Here is a 15,263-nt window from a genome sequence, read left to right as displayed (position 1 = left end):
CAGGCTCCACATCTCAGACGTTTCAAATTTGACATCTTTCATTTCTATGACCAGGCTCAATTTTTTAAAAAGTAAATAAGTAAATAGAGAAGTCATATTTAATTCCTGGTGATTTTTATTTTCCTGTGTTTGAGATGCTGGAGCAGAAAATGTATTTCCACATCACAGATTTAAAAGGGTTCAATAGCCATTCCTGCACCAACAGTATTGAAAAGGGGATCACATTTGACCACCCCAATAGCATTCTGAGGAAAAATAATCATAAACTCACAATAAAAATGATGTCTGGAAGGGCCCACAACTTTTCAGTGTAGATGCTATCAAAGGTTTAACAAGGCTCAAGCATGTGTTGCTTGTCAACCCCAAGGCTGTGTTCACACCTGATATTTAAAGCATTGTGATACCTCGTTAAACCTTCATGGCTTACTCCAAAGAATTCTGGTTGCTGCAGTCTGCTGTGTGGAGGTTTGTTAGGAGACCTCTGCTCCCCTCCCAGAACTACATTTTTCAGTTCCTCTTCACAGATAATTCCCTTCCTGTGAGGGGAATATAGGGATCTCCTAAGAACACGCAGCAGCCTTAATAAACTCCAGCCCCCAGGATTCTTTGGGGGAAGCCATGGCTGTTTAAAGTGGCATCATGGTGTCTTAAATGTATGCTGTGAATGTGGCTTTCGTTTATTAAAGCATGAGAATCTATTAGGAGTAGCTCTCTCTGCTTGAAACCTGATCCCACCTCACTCAGGCCTTCCCTTAGCATGAGCATAGTACTATCCCAGTGTTTCCTGGTATACAGACCACGCCTGTAACAACTTGCAACCCACCAAGCCGCACGCAGCCAGCCTGCCATGGCAGACACCACTGAGGGGTTTGATTAAAACAATCAAGTTGTACTGAGCTAGTTCAGAGCTCCCCATTCACCCAACCACACCATCATAATCCCTCCAGCCCGTTTTTATTTCTCAGAACTCACTGGTAACAGCCACATGACGGTTAGATTTCCCCTCGTCAATGACATCCAGGATTTCTTCAGGGCTCGAGACAAAGCGCTCAGTGCAGCCCTGAGGGGGGAAGAAGAAAAGGGCGTTTGTCATGGTATACATGGTGATGTTGACCTCATCTCTCTCTTTTTTAATCCAGGCTGCCGCCACCACCACCATGCCTCATGCAGCTCAACCTGGGCAGCTTCCCCTGTCTTCTGGCCGTAGACAGATGCCCTAGGGTAGGTTTCCCTAAACTAGTGCCCTTCTGCATTTTTTAGGATAATAATGTCCATCAGACCCAGCCAGCGTGGCCAATGGCAAGGGATGGTGGGAGCTGGGAGTTCATCACTACCTGTAAGGCACAAGTTAGGGCAGGAGGCCTTAGGATATACACAAAGGTTCCACTGAGGAAGGGAGAAAATTGTGGGGACTGCTTTTCTACCCCACAGAATGGTTAGACCCTGGTAATTATACAAAAGTATCTACACCTCTAGTTATTATGAGATTTAATGACCAGCACAGTAACTGCTTTCAAAACTGCCTTTTTGTTAACTTAAACTTGGATGTATCCAAGCACAAGCCTTTGAATCTTACTGTAAACCCTGCCTCCCCACCCAAAGCTTGAAAATGCACCCCGAGGTAACCACTGTGTAGACCCAAGACTCAGGCCACTAGTGCTCTCTCCCTTCCATTCTGGCCAGGAGCGTGCCCTGTGTGACACTTTCCCAAGAATCTCACCTTCACAAATGGCACCCGGTTCTTGTCCTCGTGAACGGAAAGATTGGTCTTGGTCACTATGGGCAAGGAGAGGAGATCATTCAGAGAGGGCACAGTTGATCCAGGAGCATACATTTCACTTCAGTCCTGCACCAAGGCCAGCACCCCTGACAAAATCCCCCCCCATGTCACTATTTCCTATCAAGCCCTTCTCCTTTACTCTTTCAATGCCCTGTTCGTACCATTTCCCCTCAACATCCCTGATGATAACTCACCATCTAACAGATCACGGATTTTGTCCAAGTAGATTTCAAAGTAGGAAACCTGGGATGGGGAGAGAGAGTCAATAAATAGAACAGACATAAAGATGTGGGGGTCCTCAATCTTCCCTCAGTTATCATCCTTGTGAACACATACCTTTCTGAGAACCACTGTGCTCAAAGTGAGAATAAGTAATACGCTCTGGTCACGCTACACCATACATCTAATCTAAAGCACATTTATGCCGCTTCTGAGCAGTCATGACTTCCCCCAAAGGATCCAGGGAGTTGTAGTTTACCCCTCACAGAACTGCAATTCCCAGCATCCTTAACAAATTACAGTTCCCAGGATTCTTTGGGGGATGCCATATGCATTGCATGTCGGGTGTGGGCGAAACTGCCAACAATTCTTTGAGAAAACAGAGGGGGAGCCTGAGCCCTGCGGTTGAGGACTGGCCCCTTTGTTCAGTCCTGACCTTTATAGCCTCTTTAAATACAACAGTGGACCTGAGGGCTTATCCACACTTCCTTTTGCCCCACTCTCTCCAGACAAAGGCCCATGCTTTAAAGCTCCATGTCCAAGCATCCCTGCTTTTGTGGTTGTTGTTGCTCCAGGGCTTTCCCCATGAAAACCTGTTCTTTAAAGCTGAATCAGAGCAAACAGTCACCCATGGAAAACCCAAATTAGTATTTACTCCAATTGAGCACTACAAAGTGGGTTTTCAAGGGGAAAGCTAAAAGAAATAAATCACACACATGGACACAGAGCTTTTAAGCACAGACCAGTGTGAATAAGCCCTTCTTCCCTGGACTGCTTTGTGTCAGGCTTTGGCTCCCTGCTCCAGAGGGGGAAAGGAGTGGAGACTAAGCTTCTGCTAGCTGATTTGCAGGACCCTATAAGACCCAAATCCTTCTGGTCCTAGGACCCCAAAGCACCTGTCCCATGTCACTGCTGCCTATGGGAACATGGGAAGTTGCCTTAGACCAGGCTGGAGTATTTTCCTGTCTAGCCCAGCTTTGTCTGCTCTGACTGGAAGTGGCTCCTTCCATCATCTCAGGCAGAGAATATTTCCCATTACCTGTTTTTTTATTTCTTAGTTTTTTTACTGAAAATGCCAGGGATCAGACTTGGGGCTTTCTTCATGGAAACCATGTGCTCTTCCACTGAGCTATGGTTCCTGTAAAGCTTCTGGATCCTCTGCACTAGTTTTGTCTGGGTAGCTCATGCGCAAGAAATATTATTTCCCTCCATGTTCACCAGCTGACAACTACCTGAGGTCCTTTGCCAATCCTGGAACCAGAGGATCTGACTCCCTGACCAAGATGTGCCTTTCCAACCATCTCATTTGAGCATCCCACCCATTGCAAATACAGATCCTTTGTTCCCAGTACCCACCACTGTTGCCCATACCCCTGGTCCCACTATTATTCCGTATGTCTCTGACCTTAATGTGGAATTCCAGGTTCTCATCCATAGAGTAGATGTGGTTGAAGATGTCCTGGGCAATGCGAGGGATGATTCCCATCAGCTGGGGGTCATGCAGCTTACCCTGGAGGAACAGAAACATCAGGAATGAGCCAAACGGATCTCCTCAAATGTTTTAGAGCTAAGCTTTAGCTTTTAGGGGATAAATAGTCCCATCTCCAGGTGGTAAGGTGGCAAGGATACCCTACCACTGGGGTAGGGAACCTGTGTCTCTCGAGATGTTGTTAATGTACTGCAACCCCAGGATGACAACGCCCATAACTCCATGCCAGCTGAGACTGATGAGGGTTGAAGTCCAACACCATTTTGAAGGCCACGGGTTCCTCACCCCATTCCACGTTTGCTTCTTGAACTTATGACAGGGCCTTCTTGTCAGTGGCTTCCTAGCTATGACCTAGTTTTTTCCATGCCTTATATATTATATGCCTTCTCACCTCCATGGTGTGAGTCTTTCCCGAGGATGTCTGCCCATAAGCAAAGATTGTGCCATTGTACCCAGCCAGCACATCTGCAAGAGAAAGAAAGAAAAAAAGAGGACTCATTTATTTCCCCAGTTGGCTTTCTGCCTCGCCCTTCCTGCCCCTTTATACAACTCCTACTAAATGCCCACCATTCTACCAATTCCCCGACTAACCTTTGACAATCTGCATGGCACAGGCATGGTACACCTGATCCTGGGTAGTGTTGGGTGGGAAGACACGATCGAAGACATAAGGCTTGCCCTAGAAGGGGAGAGAAAAGAGAGGTCAAGGGCTACCTAGGCTACCTAGGAACACCCAGAGGCTTATAGGAAATGCCCATTCTATCTAACTCACGCAGCACACACCTCACCATCCACTTATTCTGTTTCCATACTCAACCAGCTCAGCAGCAACCAAATCCTATGCATTCTTACTTGCAAACCCAACTCCAGTGTGCCTTAATCCCAAGTAAATCTGCACAGACCTGAATATGGAAGGGTCTCCTACTACAACCCCCCTCCCAACCCTATTTTTGTTTTCCAAACGTCATGACAAGGCCTTATCATCAGGGGCACCTAGGCTATGGAACTCTCTGCCCCATGAAAGCTGGCAGGTTACATCTTTAAGCACCTTACTATGAACCTGTTTAGATGTGGGAGGGCTTTATGAAAATTTAAATTGTGATTGATTTTGGTTCTTGCTTATTATTATGCTGTTCAGATGCTTTATGTTACCCCCCCCCACTTACTGTTTATGACTACATTGTTTATTTAGACACCCATATGCAATGGAAGGTATAGGGGATCTATAATTACATACATACATACAGTACATACATACATACATACATACATACATACATACATACATACTATATACATATTTCTTCCACTCCTCCTAGATAGTCTTACCTTGGAATTTCCAAAGTATTACACCACAGCTCGCCTCTGGGAGATCTAATTATTTACACAGCTTGGATAAGAAAAGTGGATTTAAAAAGCCCCCATTCCCTCAGTAGTGCCTGTTTGTCCTGCTGCTATCCCTGGTGCTATGCTACTCTGCTAGGTCTTGCCACAAAACAAACAGCATTACGTGCTTTGTGGAGATGCTTCATTTTTTATATACTGCCCACACACTCTTTTTTGTGCAAGCAAGTCCCATCTGCCCCTAGCCAGAAGGAGGTGGAAATCCAGTGAAAATACAAAGGCACCAGAGGGTTACTTTACCAAAGGTATGTGTTATTTAGTCTAGACCAGCCTTTCTCAACCTTGGGCCCCCATATGCTGCTGGATGACAACTCCCATCATCCCTGACTACTGGTCCTGCTAGCTAGGGATGATGGGATTTGTAGTCCAACAACATACGTTTGGAATCCAACGTTGAGAAAGGCTGGTCTAGACACTATGGTTCTGACAATTGGCAGGTTTTTTGTGTAAAATGATCCTCTGGGTCTGCAGCTCTTCCCTGATGCATCAGAAAGGGTCCAGCAGAGCCAGGCCAGGCCACAAGACGTGTGTCAAGGAGCCCACATGGGAAGCACTGGGTGAGTTTCTGCCCTTGCACACAGACTGCTCTGAGAACAGGGAGCTGTCCAACTGCTGGATGCTTTTAAACATAGATTTGGTGGCTGTTCTTAACGCCAAGCCTCTTTGTAGTGGCCTCTGTCCCTCCATTTGCTGTAGCTCTGATATGGTTCTCCCAAGAACTGTCAAAAGATGACTCTTAAAATCAGGCACATGCGATGTAATACTTCCCAGTACCAATGTGGCTCCTCCACCCTGTGTAGATTACAGCACAGCCATAGCTCAAGCATCTTGCTAGCTCTTTGGGGCACTCAGTCCACTTCAACCTGCTGTTGCACTCATGCTCACTTTGCAAGCTTCCCTACAGGCAACTGGTTCACCACTGTGAGAACAACATGCTGGACCAGATGGGCCACTGGCCTCATCCAGCAAGACTCTCCTTCTGTTCTTATGACTTGTGGCAGGATAACATGTACCTGAAGTGCTTCTGTGCAGTAATTGCTTAACTATCTGATGCATTCTGTTTTGACTATACACGATTTTGTCTTTTGGCACGATCCCTGGAACGTAACCCTGTGTAAGCTGAGAAACTCTTGTATATAGATATCTTCAACTCGGAACACCATGCATTTGAAAAAGTGGACTTTGGTCCACGAAAGCTTATGATATAATAAATTTGTTAGCCTTTAAGGTATCACAATTGTTATTAAAAATCTGAGTGCCTGAACTGAAACTGAGCTAGAATAATGAAGAAGCTTAACAGCAGTGGGCCCTTTAAAAAGTTTGGTTTCTCTGTTTCAAGTTGTTTCACAAGACAGCTGGACATGGTCAGATGTTTTCCCATCAGCACAGATGCACTCATGGGCAAGTAGTTATTTGTCTGACTTTCCCTTTAAAGTGCCACCAATCTGCCTCTCCAGGAGCCAAGCCTGATGCTACTCAGTCAGTAAAGGCAGAAGCAAGGTGGGAATGGGAGCAGCTGCCATCACTAGGGCCTACTGAAGGGCTATGGAGGCTCAGGAATTTAAATAGCCTAGAGGGAAGGTGGTAAGTGGCCTCTTGGAGGAGAGATCCAGACTGAGACCACCACTACAGTCCCTTCTGCCATTTGCAGAGAGAGCCCTGAGAAAAGACCTCCCCAGTTTTCCCCAACTATATTGCACTAGGATTTGGGATGACCTGGCCATTGAGGGTGGCCTTGGACTATGTTAAAAAGGATCCAGCAGCAGAACCCCAGACCTTTCATTCTACAAACACTGGAGCCTTGGGAAAGGCGCCATCAAGGATGGTTTGGGATGCGTGAGCTGGGAAGAGGTGATTGTTCTACCTAGGAAAGGTAGGTGAGAGTTGGGAGCCTGATCCTGTATGCAATGAGAAACCTCATAAGTAGCTGCACTTGGCTTGTCTGGTCTGCATTGAGGGCTTAGTTTTTGAACTTATTTATCCTTGGAGACCATGGACTCTGAAACATTTAACATCACACAGTCCATCTGAGCACAAACCCATGAAAACACTTCATTCTCTGCAAATTTAGTAGACTATTTTCTATCATTCTTCTGAACCTGCTTCCTTTCCTTATCACATTTTGTGGACACAGAAGTCCATAACTGTCAACTTTTCCCTTTTCTTGCGAGGAATCCTATTCAGATTAAGGGGATTTTCCTTAAAAACAGGGAAACACTGACAGCTATGCAGAAGTCTTCTGTTCTATTTTTAGGAGAAACATTATTTAAATAAACCTGGGAAAGAAGGGTTTTTTTTGCAAGGGGGTAGAAGAATAGGAAGTGATGCTCTTGTGATTTTCCTTTGATGTACCATACCATTTTCTCGAGACAGCTACACTGCAGTTTGAGACAAGCTGAGATAGCAGCCCCCTTCCAACTAACTAGCCTGGGAAAAGCTCTTCATTATTTACAGCCTGATGAGTGAATCACTGATTTCATTTCAACTTCCTTGTCAAAGCAATGAAGGCAGAGGAGGCAGGGAGAGAAAATGGATTCTCTAACATGCATGCAGTGCTAGTGATGTATGGAAGTGAGAGCTGGACCATAAAAAAGGCTGATTGCCGAAGAATCGATGCTTTTGAATTATGGTGCTGGAGGAGACTCTTGAGAGTCCCATGGACTGCAAGAAGATCAGACCTCTCCATTCTGAAGGAAATCAGCCCTGAGTGCTCACTGGAAGGACAGATCATGAAGCTGAAGCTCCAAGACTTTGGCCACCTCATGAGAAGAGAAGACTCCTTGGAAAAGACCCTGATGTTGGGAAAAATTGAGGGCACAAGGATAAGGGGACGACAGAGGAAGAGATGGTGGGACAGTGTTCTCGAAGCTACCAGCATGAGTTTGACCAAACTGCGGGAGGCAGTGGAAGACAGGAGTGCCTGGCGTGCTCTGATCCAGGAGATCATGAAGAGTCGGACACGACTAAATGACTCAACAACAACAACAACAACAACAACAACAACAACAACAACAAACATGCAGTGCTTGGATACTCTCACCCATTGTAGCTTCTTGCAGGCTCTCCACTGCTTTTCAGATCTGCTTATATTCCTACCCCCTCAATGAGAAAGGTTGATGTTTTTTTCTCCGTTAGGCAATATCACAAGCAGACTTACTTGAAAGTAAGCTTGCTTGAAGCCAACAAGCCTAGACAACAATTAGCCCAACCTAATATTTGGCACTGATGAAACTATCCTCCAACCTTCAGTAAGTCCTTATCCTGGAATCCTTGTTATCCTCTAGGAATCCTTTGCAGCTGGAATGGGAAATAATGAGAACAGCTCAATCGTCCTACTCTAATTTAAGTTTGAATCTGTGAAATTATTTCCGCAACTAATCCCTTAATCAGAGATTGATTGATTGATTGATTGATCAGTTAACAATAATTTTTAAAGAGGCACAATGTGCAAACCAACTGCTGTACTGCTTCATGCAGGAAAAAAATAATAATTTGTACTGAAATTTCAGTACCAAACAAAGATAGTCTAGACTAGAATAAAGAATAAAATCCTTCTGACTAGGCTGTAAAAATTACAGCTAGCAAGAGAGCCAGAGAAATAATTAAATTTAGATTAGGAGAAAAATTGAGAGCTTTAAAAGTAGATGCACTGAGGACTGCACTCACAATGAATTCTGTACCAAAACATGCTAAAGTTTTGTAAGTGAAAATGGAGCAAGTTTGCATAATTTATTTCTGCATCAACTAGCAATGTAACACATAGAGCAATGAGAAGGTGTCTAGAGACACTAGTCCCTGCTCTGGCTTCTAAGATTTCACAAGTCACCGCCCACACATTTTCAGATCTATCTATCCTCACAGAGTAAGAGCTTGACTAGAATATGCTTGAGGGAGGGCTTATGCAGCAATTATCAGGTTATTGCATTGTGCCCAATGTTGAATTCTGCAATAGTGTGGTGTGAACCTGAAGTATGGAATACACACAACCTTGACGCAAGCCTTGACTTTTCCTTCTTTCATTTCCTGGATTAATACACTAACCTGTATTATTAGATATGATCAAATGATTAAAGTTTATTTTGCTTTTTAAAAATATGATCCCATGCTACGCTCTTATTGAGAGCAAGACAACAGCCACCATCATCAGAGCAGAGCTCAGATGCTTAGTTTTTGTAGGGTACTAAAACTAGCATCTGACAACCAGCAATGCACAAGAACAGGGGGGAAATGTCCTCTAGACTATTCCTAGTAAATAGGCATGTTTTAGAATAGGGGACTCTGTGGCCCTCCAAACATTGACTAAAAAATGCATCATTCTTTACCATTGCTCACACTGGTTGGGGATGATGTGAACTGGAGTCCAACAATATTCCCACCCCTGACTTAAAACAAACCCCATGAGCTAAGAACAAAAATGCTCTGTTTTCCGAAGTGGCTTGCCAGGTGGGGCAGAGCTGCTAAGGTAGCTTCCTGGTAGGTAGGCTGCTGGTGCTTACTGGGAGGAAGAAGGGCAAGATGACTTGGAGGCCATCCTGGTGTCAATGCAGTGGCAGGTGCACTGGATTGGCTCCACTGGTTTAACTGCACTGCACCAGCCCCTCTTGGTAAGCAGCAGTGCCCCATCTGCAAGCCACTCCTGCATCAATTACAAAAAGCCAAGAAAGCTGTCCCCTGCGTCTACCAGCTCTGAAATTGAGCAAAGCTGGGTGCAGTTTCCTATGAGCCTCATACGACCCTGTTTAGGCAGCACAGGTACATTCTGGCAGGCATCAGAATCCAAGTGCGATAGTCCTCAGGTCAAGGAAAAGTACCAATGGTGCATGAGCATAGTCAGGATTTTTGTTAGGGAGGGCAGGCATTTTGAGGGGGAAAGCAGAACCTCATATTTGTATTGATTTATATTGATCTGTATTGATGGGGGGCAGCCTGTCCCCCCTTGGCTACGCCCATGCAATGGTGGATTCAGCTAACTGGTCCCACTAGCAAAAGCCTGTGCAAAGCCTTCCTCTAGCACAGCGGGGCTTTCCCCTCCCTCTTCTCCCTCCACACCTCCCCAGTTGGCTCAGGTGTGTGTGCATGGGGAGAAGAGGTGATATTGTTCCACCAGGCAAGCGGAAATGTTTGTGCATGACATTGAATGCCTCCCCCACCATGTTAAAAATGGGTAGTATTCAATGCTCATCCTACTCAGAGTAGACCCATTGAATCGCAAATGAGGAGAGCACTATTTCACACATGTCCTGCTTGTGGGCTTCCCTTGGGGGCATGTGGCTGGCCACTGTGAGAAAAGTTAATGAACACAACTAATTTAGGTTTGTTAATTTCAGTGGGTCTGCTCTGAGTAGGACTTGATTACAACACTTAGAAATGTGTTGAGATAAAATACATATGTAAATATGCATTTTCTAGTAAAATACATACTTACAAGTTGTATTTTTAATTTAAAAAAAACAGATTAATGTGGAAATGTGATGAAATGGATTTGTGAATGAAGGAGATGGAAGCAGCCTTGTGTAGCAGGTGCCTGTAGTAGGGCTACTCCTCATTGAAAAAAGCAAGGGCAGAAAGCCAGGCCACTCAGCAATTACAGCAAACCTGACCAATCCAGAACCTTCATACTACCAGCCAGCCAGCCAGTGGCAAGGGCTGATGTTGCATAACCTTCCCCACCAACTTTCTGTGGCTTGGAGACACACTGTGTCCAGAAAGCCCACTATACTAGGCAGGCGCCAGCCTCAGACCACCCAGATTCCCATTACAATGTGCTGAACTCTTCCATAGCCTCTTTGCCATCTTTCATTGGAAAATTCTCAGCACAAGAGTTCTTGGTTTAGAGCAATGGGGATCATCAGAGGAGGTTAGCAGCTGGAAAAGCATCTTTTCCTGCTCCTTTGGGCTTCTGGCGCTTACTTATATTTCCAGGCTGGGGTAGACCCCATAGGGGAAAAGTCACAAAAGAATCATCTGGTTTGTAATCACTAAAATGGGAATAAGCACTTAGATCACTTACAGCAATGCGATCCCCCCAGGGATGTTTGATAGTGATGAGATAATTCAGCGCTTGACTAATTCTCACTGCCTTGCAGGAAGCAAGTATATTCAAGCTCTCTTGTCTTCTCAGCATCTAAACTGGCACTGCTGGATGGGATGAGCAACAACAGTAAAAGGGAGCAGGACAGCCAGGCCATTGTGATGGTAGCAGCCTTGTCAGAGCAGACACACACTGCCTCCTTATTGTGATGATGCTGCCTGTGTCCAGCCAGAGGAGGGGGAAGAGCCAGCAGCCAGCTGGCTCTCATCTGCCTCTGCTGCAGATGCTGCTGAGTAGGGCAGCAACCGGGCCCAGCCACCCAGCAGGCAGGAACTAGCAGAGTAATAGAACTAGATCATGGGTAGGCAAAATAAGGCGGGGGGGCTGGATCTGGCCCAAACACCTTCTCAATCCGGCCCGCAGACGGTCCGGGAATCAGCATGTTTTTATATGAGTAGAATGTGTGCTTTTATTTAAAATGCATCTCTGGGTTATTTGTGGGGCATAAGAATTCGTTCTCTCCCCCCCCCTTCAAAATATAGTCCGGCCCCCCACAAGGTCTGAGGAACAGTGGACCGGCCCCCTGCTGAAAAAGTTTGCTGACACCTGACGTAGATCTTCCTAGGGCTTTGAGCCTTTGAAAGACTGGCTCCCTTGCATGACCAGATCTAAGCAACTGGAGGCAGAGGAGCCTCGGGCCACAGCTGCCACCCAACCAGATGCTTACTCAGGGCCTTATCAAAGCAACGCCATTGGCTCTACTGTGACTCCCTGACTGTGGAATGCTCTCGCCAGAGAGGCTCTCCTGGTGCCATCATTATGGTCTTTAGGCACCAGGTAAAATCAATCCTCTTTACCCAGGCCCTTGGCCATTAAATAATCTATGGCTTGTTATTATGATTATGTTATTATTGTGCTGTATTATGTGTAATATTTTTTTTTATTATACTGCATAAATTACGTTCTTAATGTACACCACCCCGGGATCTTTGGATAAAGGGCAGTATATAAATCAAATCAAATACAGTGGTACCTCGGGTTAAGAATTTAATTCGTTCCAGAGGTCCGTTCTTAATCTGAAACTGTTCTTAACCTGAAGCACCACTTTAGCTAATGGGGCCTCCCGTTGCCGCCGTGCCACCAGCGCACAATTTCTGTTCTCATCCTGAAGCAAAGTTCTTAACCCGAGGTACTATTTCTGGGTTAGCAGAGTCTGTAACCTGAAGCCTATGTAACCTGAAGCGTATGTAACCCAAGGTACCACTGTAAATAAAATACTACAGCAATAAGATGAGCTGAACCGCAAAGAGGGAGAGAGCAGCAGCAAGAAGGTTAAGGGAGGGGCATGGAGCAAGAGCAGGGGCTCAGCACCTCCAGAGTTCTCTATCAGGATTCTCCCCAGGCCACACCATGCACTGCCCCTCGTACACCTCTCCTTAATTGTATTTTTGGTCTGGCTCGAGTGTCTCTTTCAGCTTTGAAAAAACCTCTGGGTTGGGGCAGGGTATTGAATGTGTGGAGAAACTGGCCTGCAGTACACAGGTAAAATTTGTGTTAGTTTCTCCACCCACCACTTTTGCCTCTGGCCCCACCCACCACTGACATGTGCCCCCCTCCCAAAGGTCTGGCACTAAGAAACTGGCATCCATTCTGAACCATCTATTAGCCTTCTGCCCAGCCCATAGGATACTTGCATTGGCACTAACCATTATGCGCCTTCTGGCACCATAAAATGGCAACAGCTGAAAACAGAATCTCCCAAGGAATGCAACAAATGTCGTCAGTTTAGTCAGATGCGTAACAATAATGAATTTGGAATACATAATTGGATTTTGAGAAGATATTTTGAGGCATATGGATGTAATAAGACTCAGCAATATTGAATGTCATCTAATTTGATTATTACCTTATGGAGTTGTTCATATTTTATAACAGAAATACTGCTTTAAAAAATCTAGAATGAGAAAGGGGTGGCCCAAATTATTTTGTACTGAGACATGGATGTTCTGCCCCTCATCCATTTCTTTTAAATGTTTTAAAAAATTGGTATAAATTAAACTAAATAGTTGTACTATCAAGAACCAGTGCAATAGGCGTTCCTTCCTCTCTTCCCCCATGTTCCCCCCAAGTGGCTGTGGGAGGCAGGATAGCACCCAAAGCAGTGCTCCAGGTAGGAGAGTTTGTTCTGTCTGGCAAACAAAATGCTTGTGCTGATGGAACAATGGTAATAGTGTGACACTGAATTCCACCCTTTTTTACTTTGCTCACAGCAATGCCAGGGAATCTGTGACCTATCACTTGTTGTTGGACTCTAACTCCCATCATCCCTGGCCATTATGCTGGCTGGGGCTGACGGGAGCTGGAGTCCAACAACCTCTGGAAGGCCACAGGTTCTCCATCCCCAGCTCACAGAACAGCTGGGCATGCTGCAGTTTGACCAGAGGCACGCTATACACTTGTGCACATTTCTTTTGTGTCTCAGATCCTTCAAATACCTTGTAACTAACACACACACACAACCAGGCCCAAAAGACAAAAAAAGAATAATATTCCTTTTGGACACATATACAAGACTGCTTATTCTGTGTCCTGTTTCTGCCTTAACTTGAAGTGGTGGAATTCCTTTCCTGGCCCCTTCTCCATTTACAGCTGCCATTGCCACCACTCTCCTTTGTGGCACCCAAAGCTGGATCTGCTAAGCTTAGAATCAATTTCCTCTTAGCCTGCTCCTCCCAGGGATGGAGGAAGCGGCAGAAATCCTCTAATCTGCTTAGCGAGAGCCCAGGCGCCTGGCGCTGAGTGGCCTAATCAGAGCTCAGCTGTGTTGGGATGCTAGTGCAGGAAAGTGGCTTTGGGGACAAGGCGGGTGCGGTATTACAGAGACGCTGGCTGGAGCAACAGGAAACCAGAGGAAGAGCTGGGAGAGAATGAGAAGATACACAAACACAGAGGAGAGATTTTGAAAGCATTGCCCAGTGATGAGCAGTGGGAGGCCAGTCATGGGCACATTGGCAACATTTAGAGTGGGATTCAACCAAGTTTTACTCAGAGCAGAGCCACTGAAATTAATAGGCCTAACTTAGTCATGTTCATCAATTTCAGTGGGTTTACTTTGAGCAAATCTTAGTCGAATACCACCCTTTATTTCTACGGGTGGAATTATACGTAGCACTAAGTGGGGTATTTATGTGGGGAACTGAAATAAAAAATTTAAGGTCATACCATATTTTTCGCTCTATAAGACGCACCAGACCACAAGACACACCTAGTTTTTGGAGGAGGAAAACAAGAAAAAAAAATATTATGAATCTCAGAAGCCAGAACAGCAAGAGGGATCGTTGCGCAGTGAAAGCAGCAATCCCTCTTGCTGTTCTGGCTTCTGAGATAGCTGCGCAGCCTGCATTCGCTCCATAAGACGCACACACATTTCCCCTTACTTTTTAGGAGGGAAAAAGTGAGTCTTATAGAGCAAAAAATACAGTGTGTGTGTGTGTGTGTGTGTGTGTGTGTGTGTGTGTGATAAATGTTCATAACTGCATATATAAACCACATGTCTGAAACCCCACAGAATAAGTCCTGAAACCATTTTGTCTCTCCCAAATTGACCTCAAATATTTCTCTGCAAGGTCGGAGGAAAATGGAAAAGCCTCCCCCATTGTCTTTTCATTCATAAATCCTGTCTTTAGGGTATGTCTGTGTATGAATAGGGTAAGCCTGTTACCTGGCTCAGGAACTAAGTATTTGTCATTACAAAAGACTGGCCAGGCTCCCCAGGGTATCCAATCAAGTGACCATTAACAGGTAATCTGCCAGACAGGAGATAAACAACGCACTCAGATTTCTGTTGTAGACCGCCTTTTCTGTGATGTAGGTATAATGTTTGTGGGGGGTGGTCATGGGTTACACCCCTTCTGTGGTGTATGTATGATGTATGGAGGGCTGGTCTTGAGCTCCAGGGAAGGCAATTTAAAATGTCTATATCAGGGCAGGCACGCCTTTGTTCTGGGTCCTCCTCCTTTCCTGCATGTGACGGGAGCACCCTATTGCAACAGTCAATAAAGATCAGGCTTACTAGCTGCTTTGCTTCTCAATATTCTCTGGTTGACCTCTGTTATTTTCTCCAACCGATGGAGAACCTACAAAGGACTCTATAAGGGCTCTTGTGTCCTCCATAAGGGAATAAGGCCAGATTTTTGTTTATTACAGGAACGAAATCCACAAACGAAACTAGAATTTCCCCCTCCCCCCCCCACATGTCCCCTAATCCTACAGAGCAGATTCATGGGTATAGAGGAGGGAGGAAAGTTCTGTTGGGAGAGTGAACCCGTTCTGTGCAGACA

General features: G+C 45.4%; 1 protein-coding gene across 3 annotated transcripts in view; it reads right to left on the bottom strand.

Moving 5' to 3' along the window:
- The window catches only part of KIF5A (kinesin family member 5A), a 57,888-nt gene that overhangs the window by 30,934 nt on the left and 11,691 nt on the right, over positions 1 to 15,263 (bottom strand). For 2 of the 3 annotated variants that reach the window (XM_079966663.1, XM_079966665.1), the window contains exons 2-7: positions 4,080 to 4,167; positions 3,880 to 3,953; positions 3,405 to 3,509; positions 1,975 to 2,023; positions 1,721 to 1,776; positions 973 to 1,060 (exon numbers count right to left, since the gene is read on the bottom strand). In XM_079966663.1, coding sequence (XP_079822789.1) covers positions 973 to 1,060; positions 1,721 to 1,776; positions 1,975 to 2,023; positions 3,405 to 3,509; positions 3,880 to 3,953; positions 4,080 to 4,167 — 460 coding nt within the window. Of the gene's footprint in view, positions 1 to 972; positions 1,061 to 1,720; positions 1,777 to 1,974; positions 2,024 to 3,404; positions 3,510 to 3,879; positions 3,954 to 4,079; positions 4,168 to 10,902; positions 11,041 to 15,263 lie in introns of those variants that run through there. The other variant, XM_079966664.1, reaches the window with a different exon arrangement.

The sequence above is a fragment of the Podarcis cretensis genome (assembly GCF_951804945.1).
Source record: "Podarcis cretensis genome assembly, chromosome: 2".
NCBI classification, from domain to species: Eukaryota; Metazoa; Chordata; class Lepidosauria; order Squamata; family Lacertidae; genus Podarcis; species Podarcis cretensis.
Note: the sequence above shows the minus strand (reverse complement) of the source record. Positions and strands in the feature narration are given on the sequence as shown.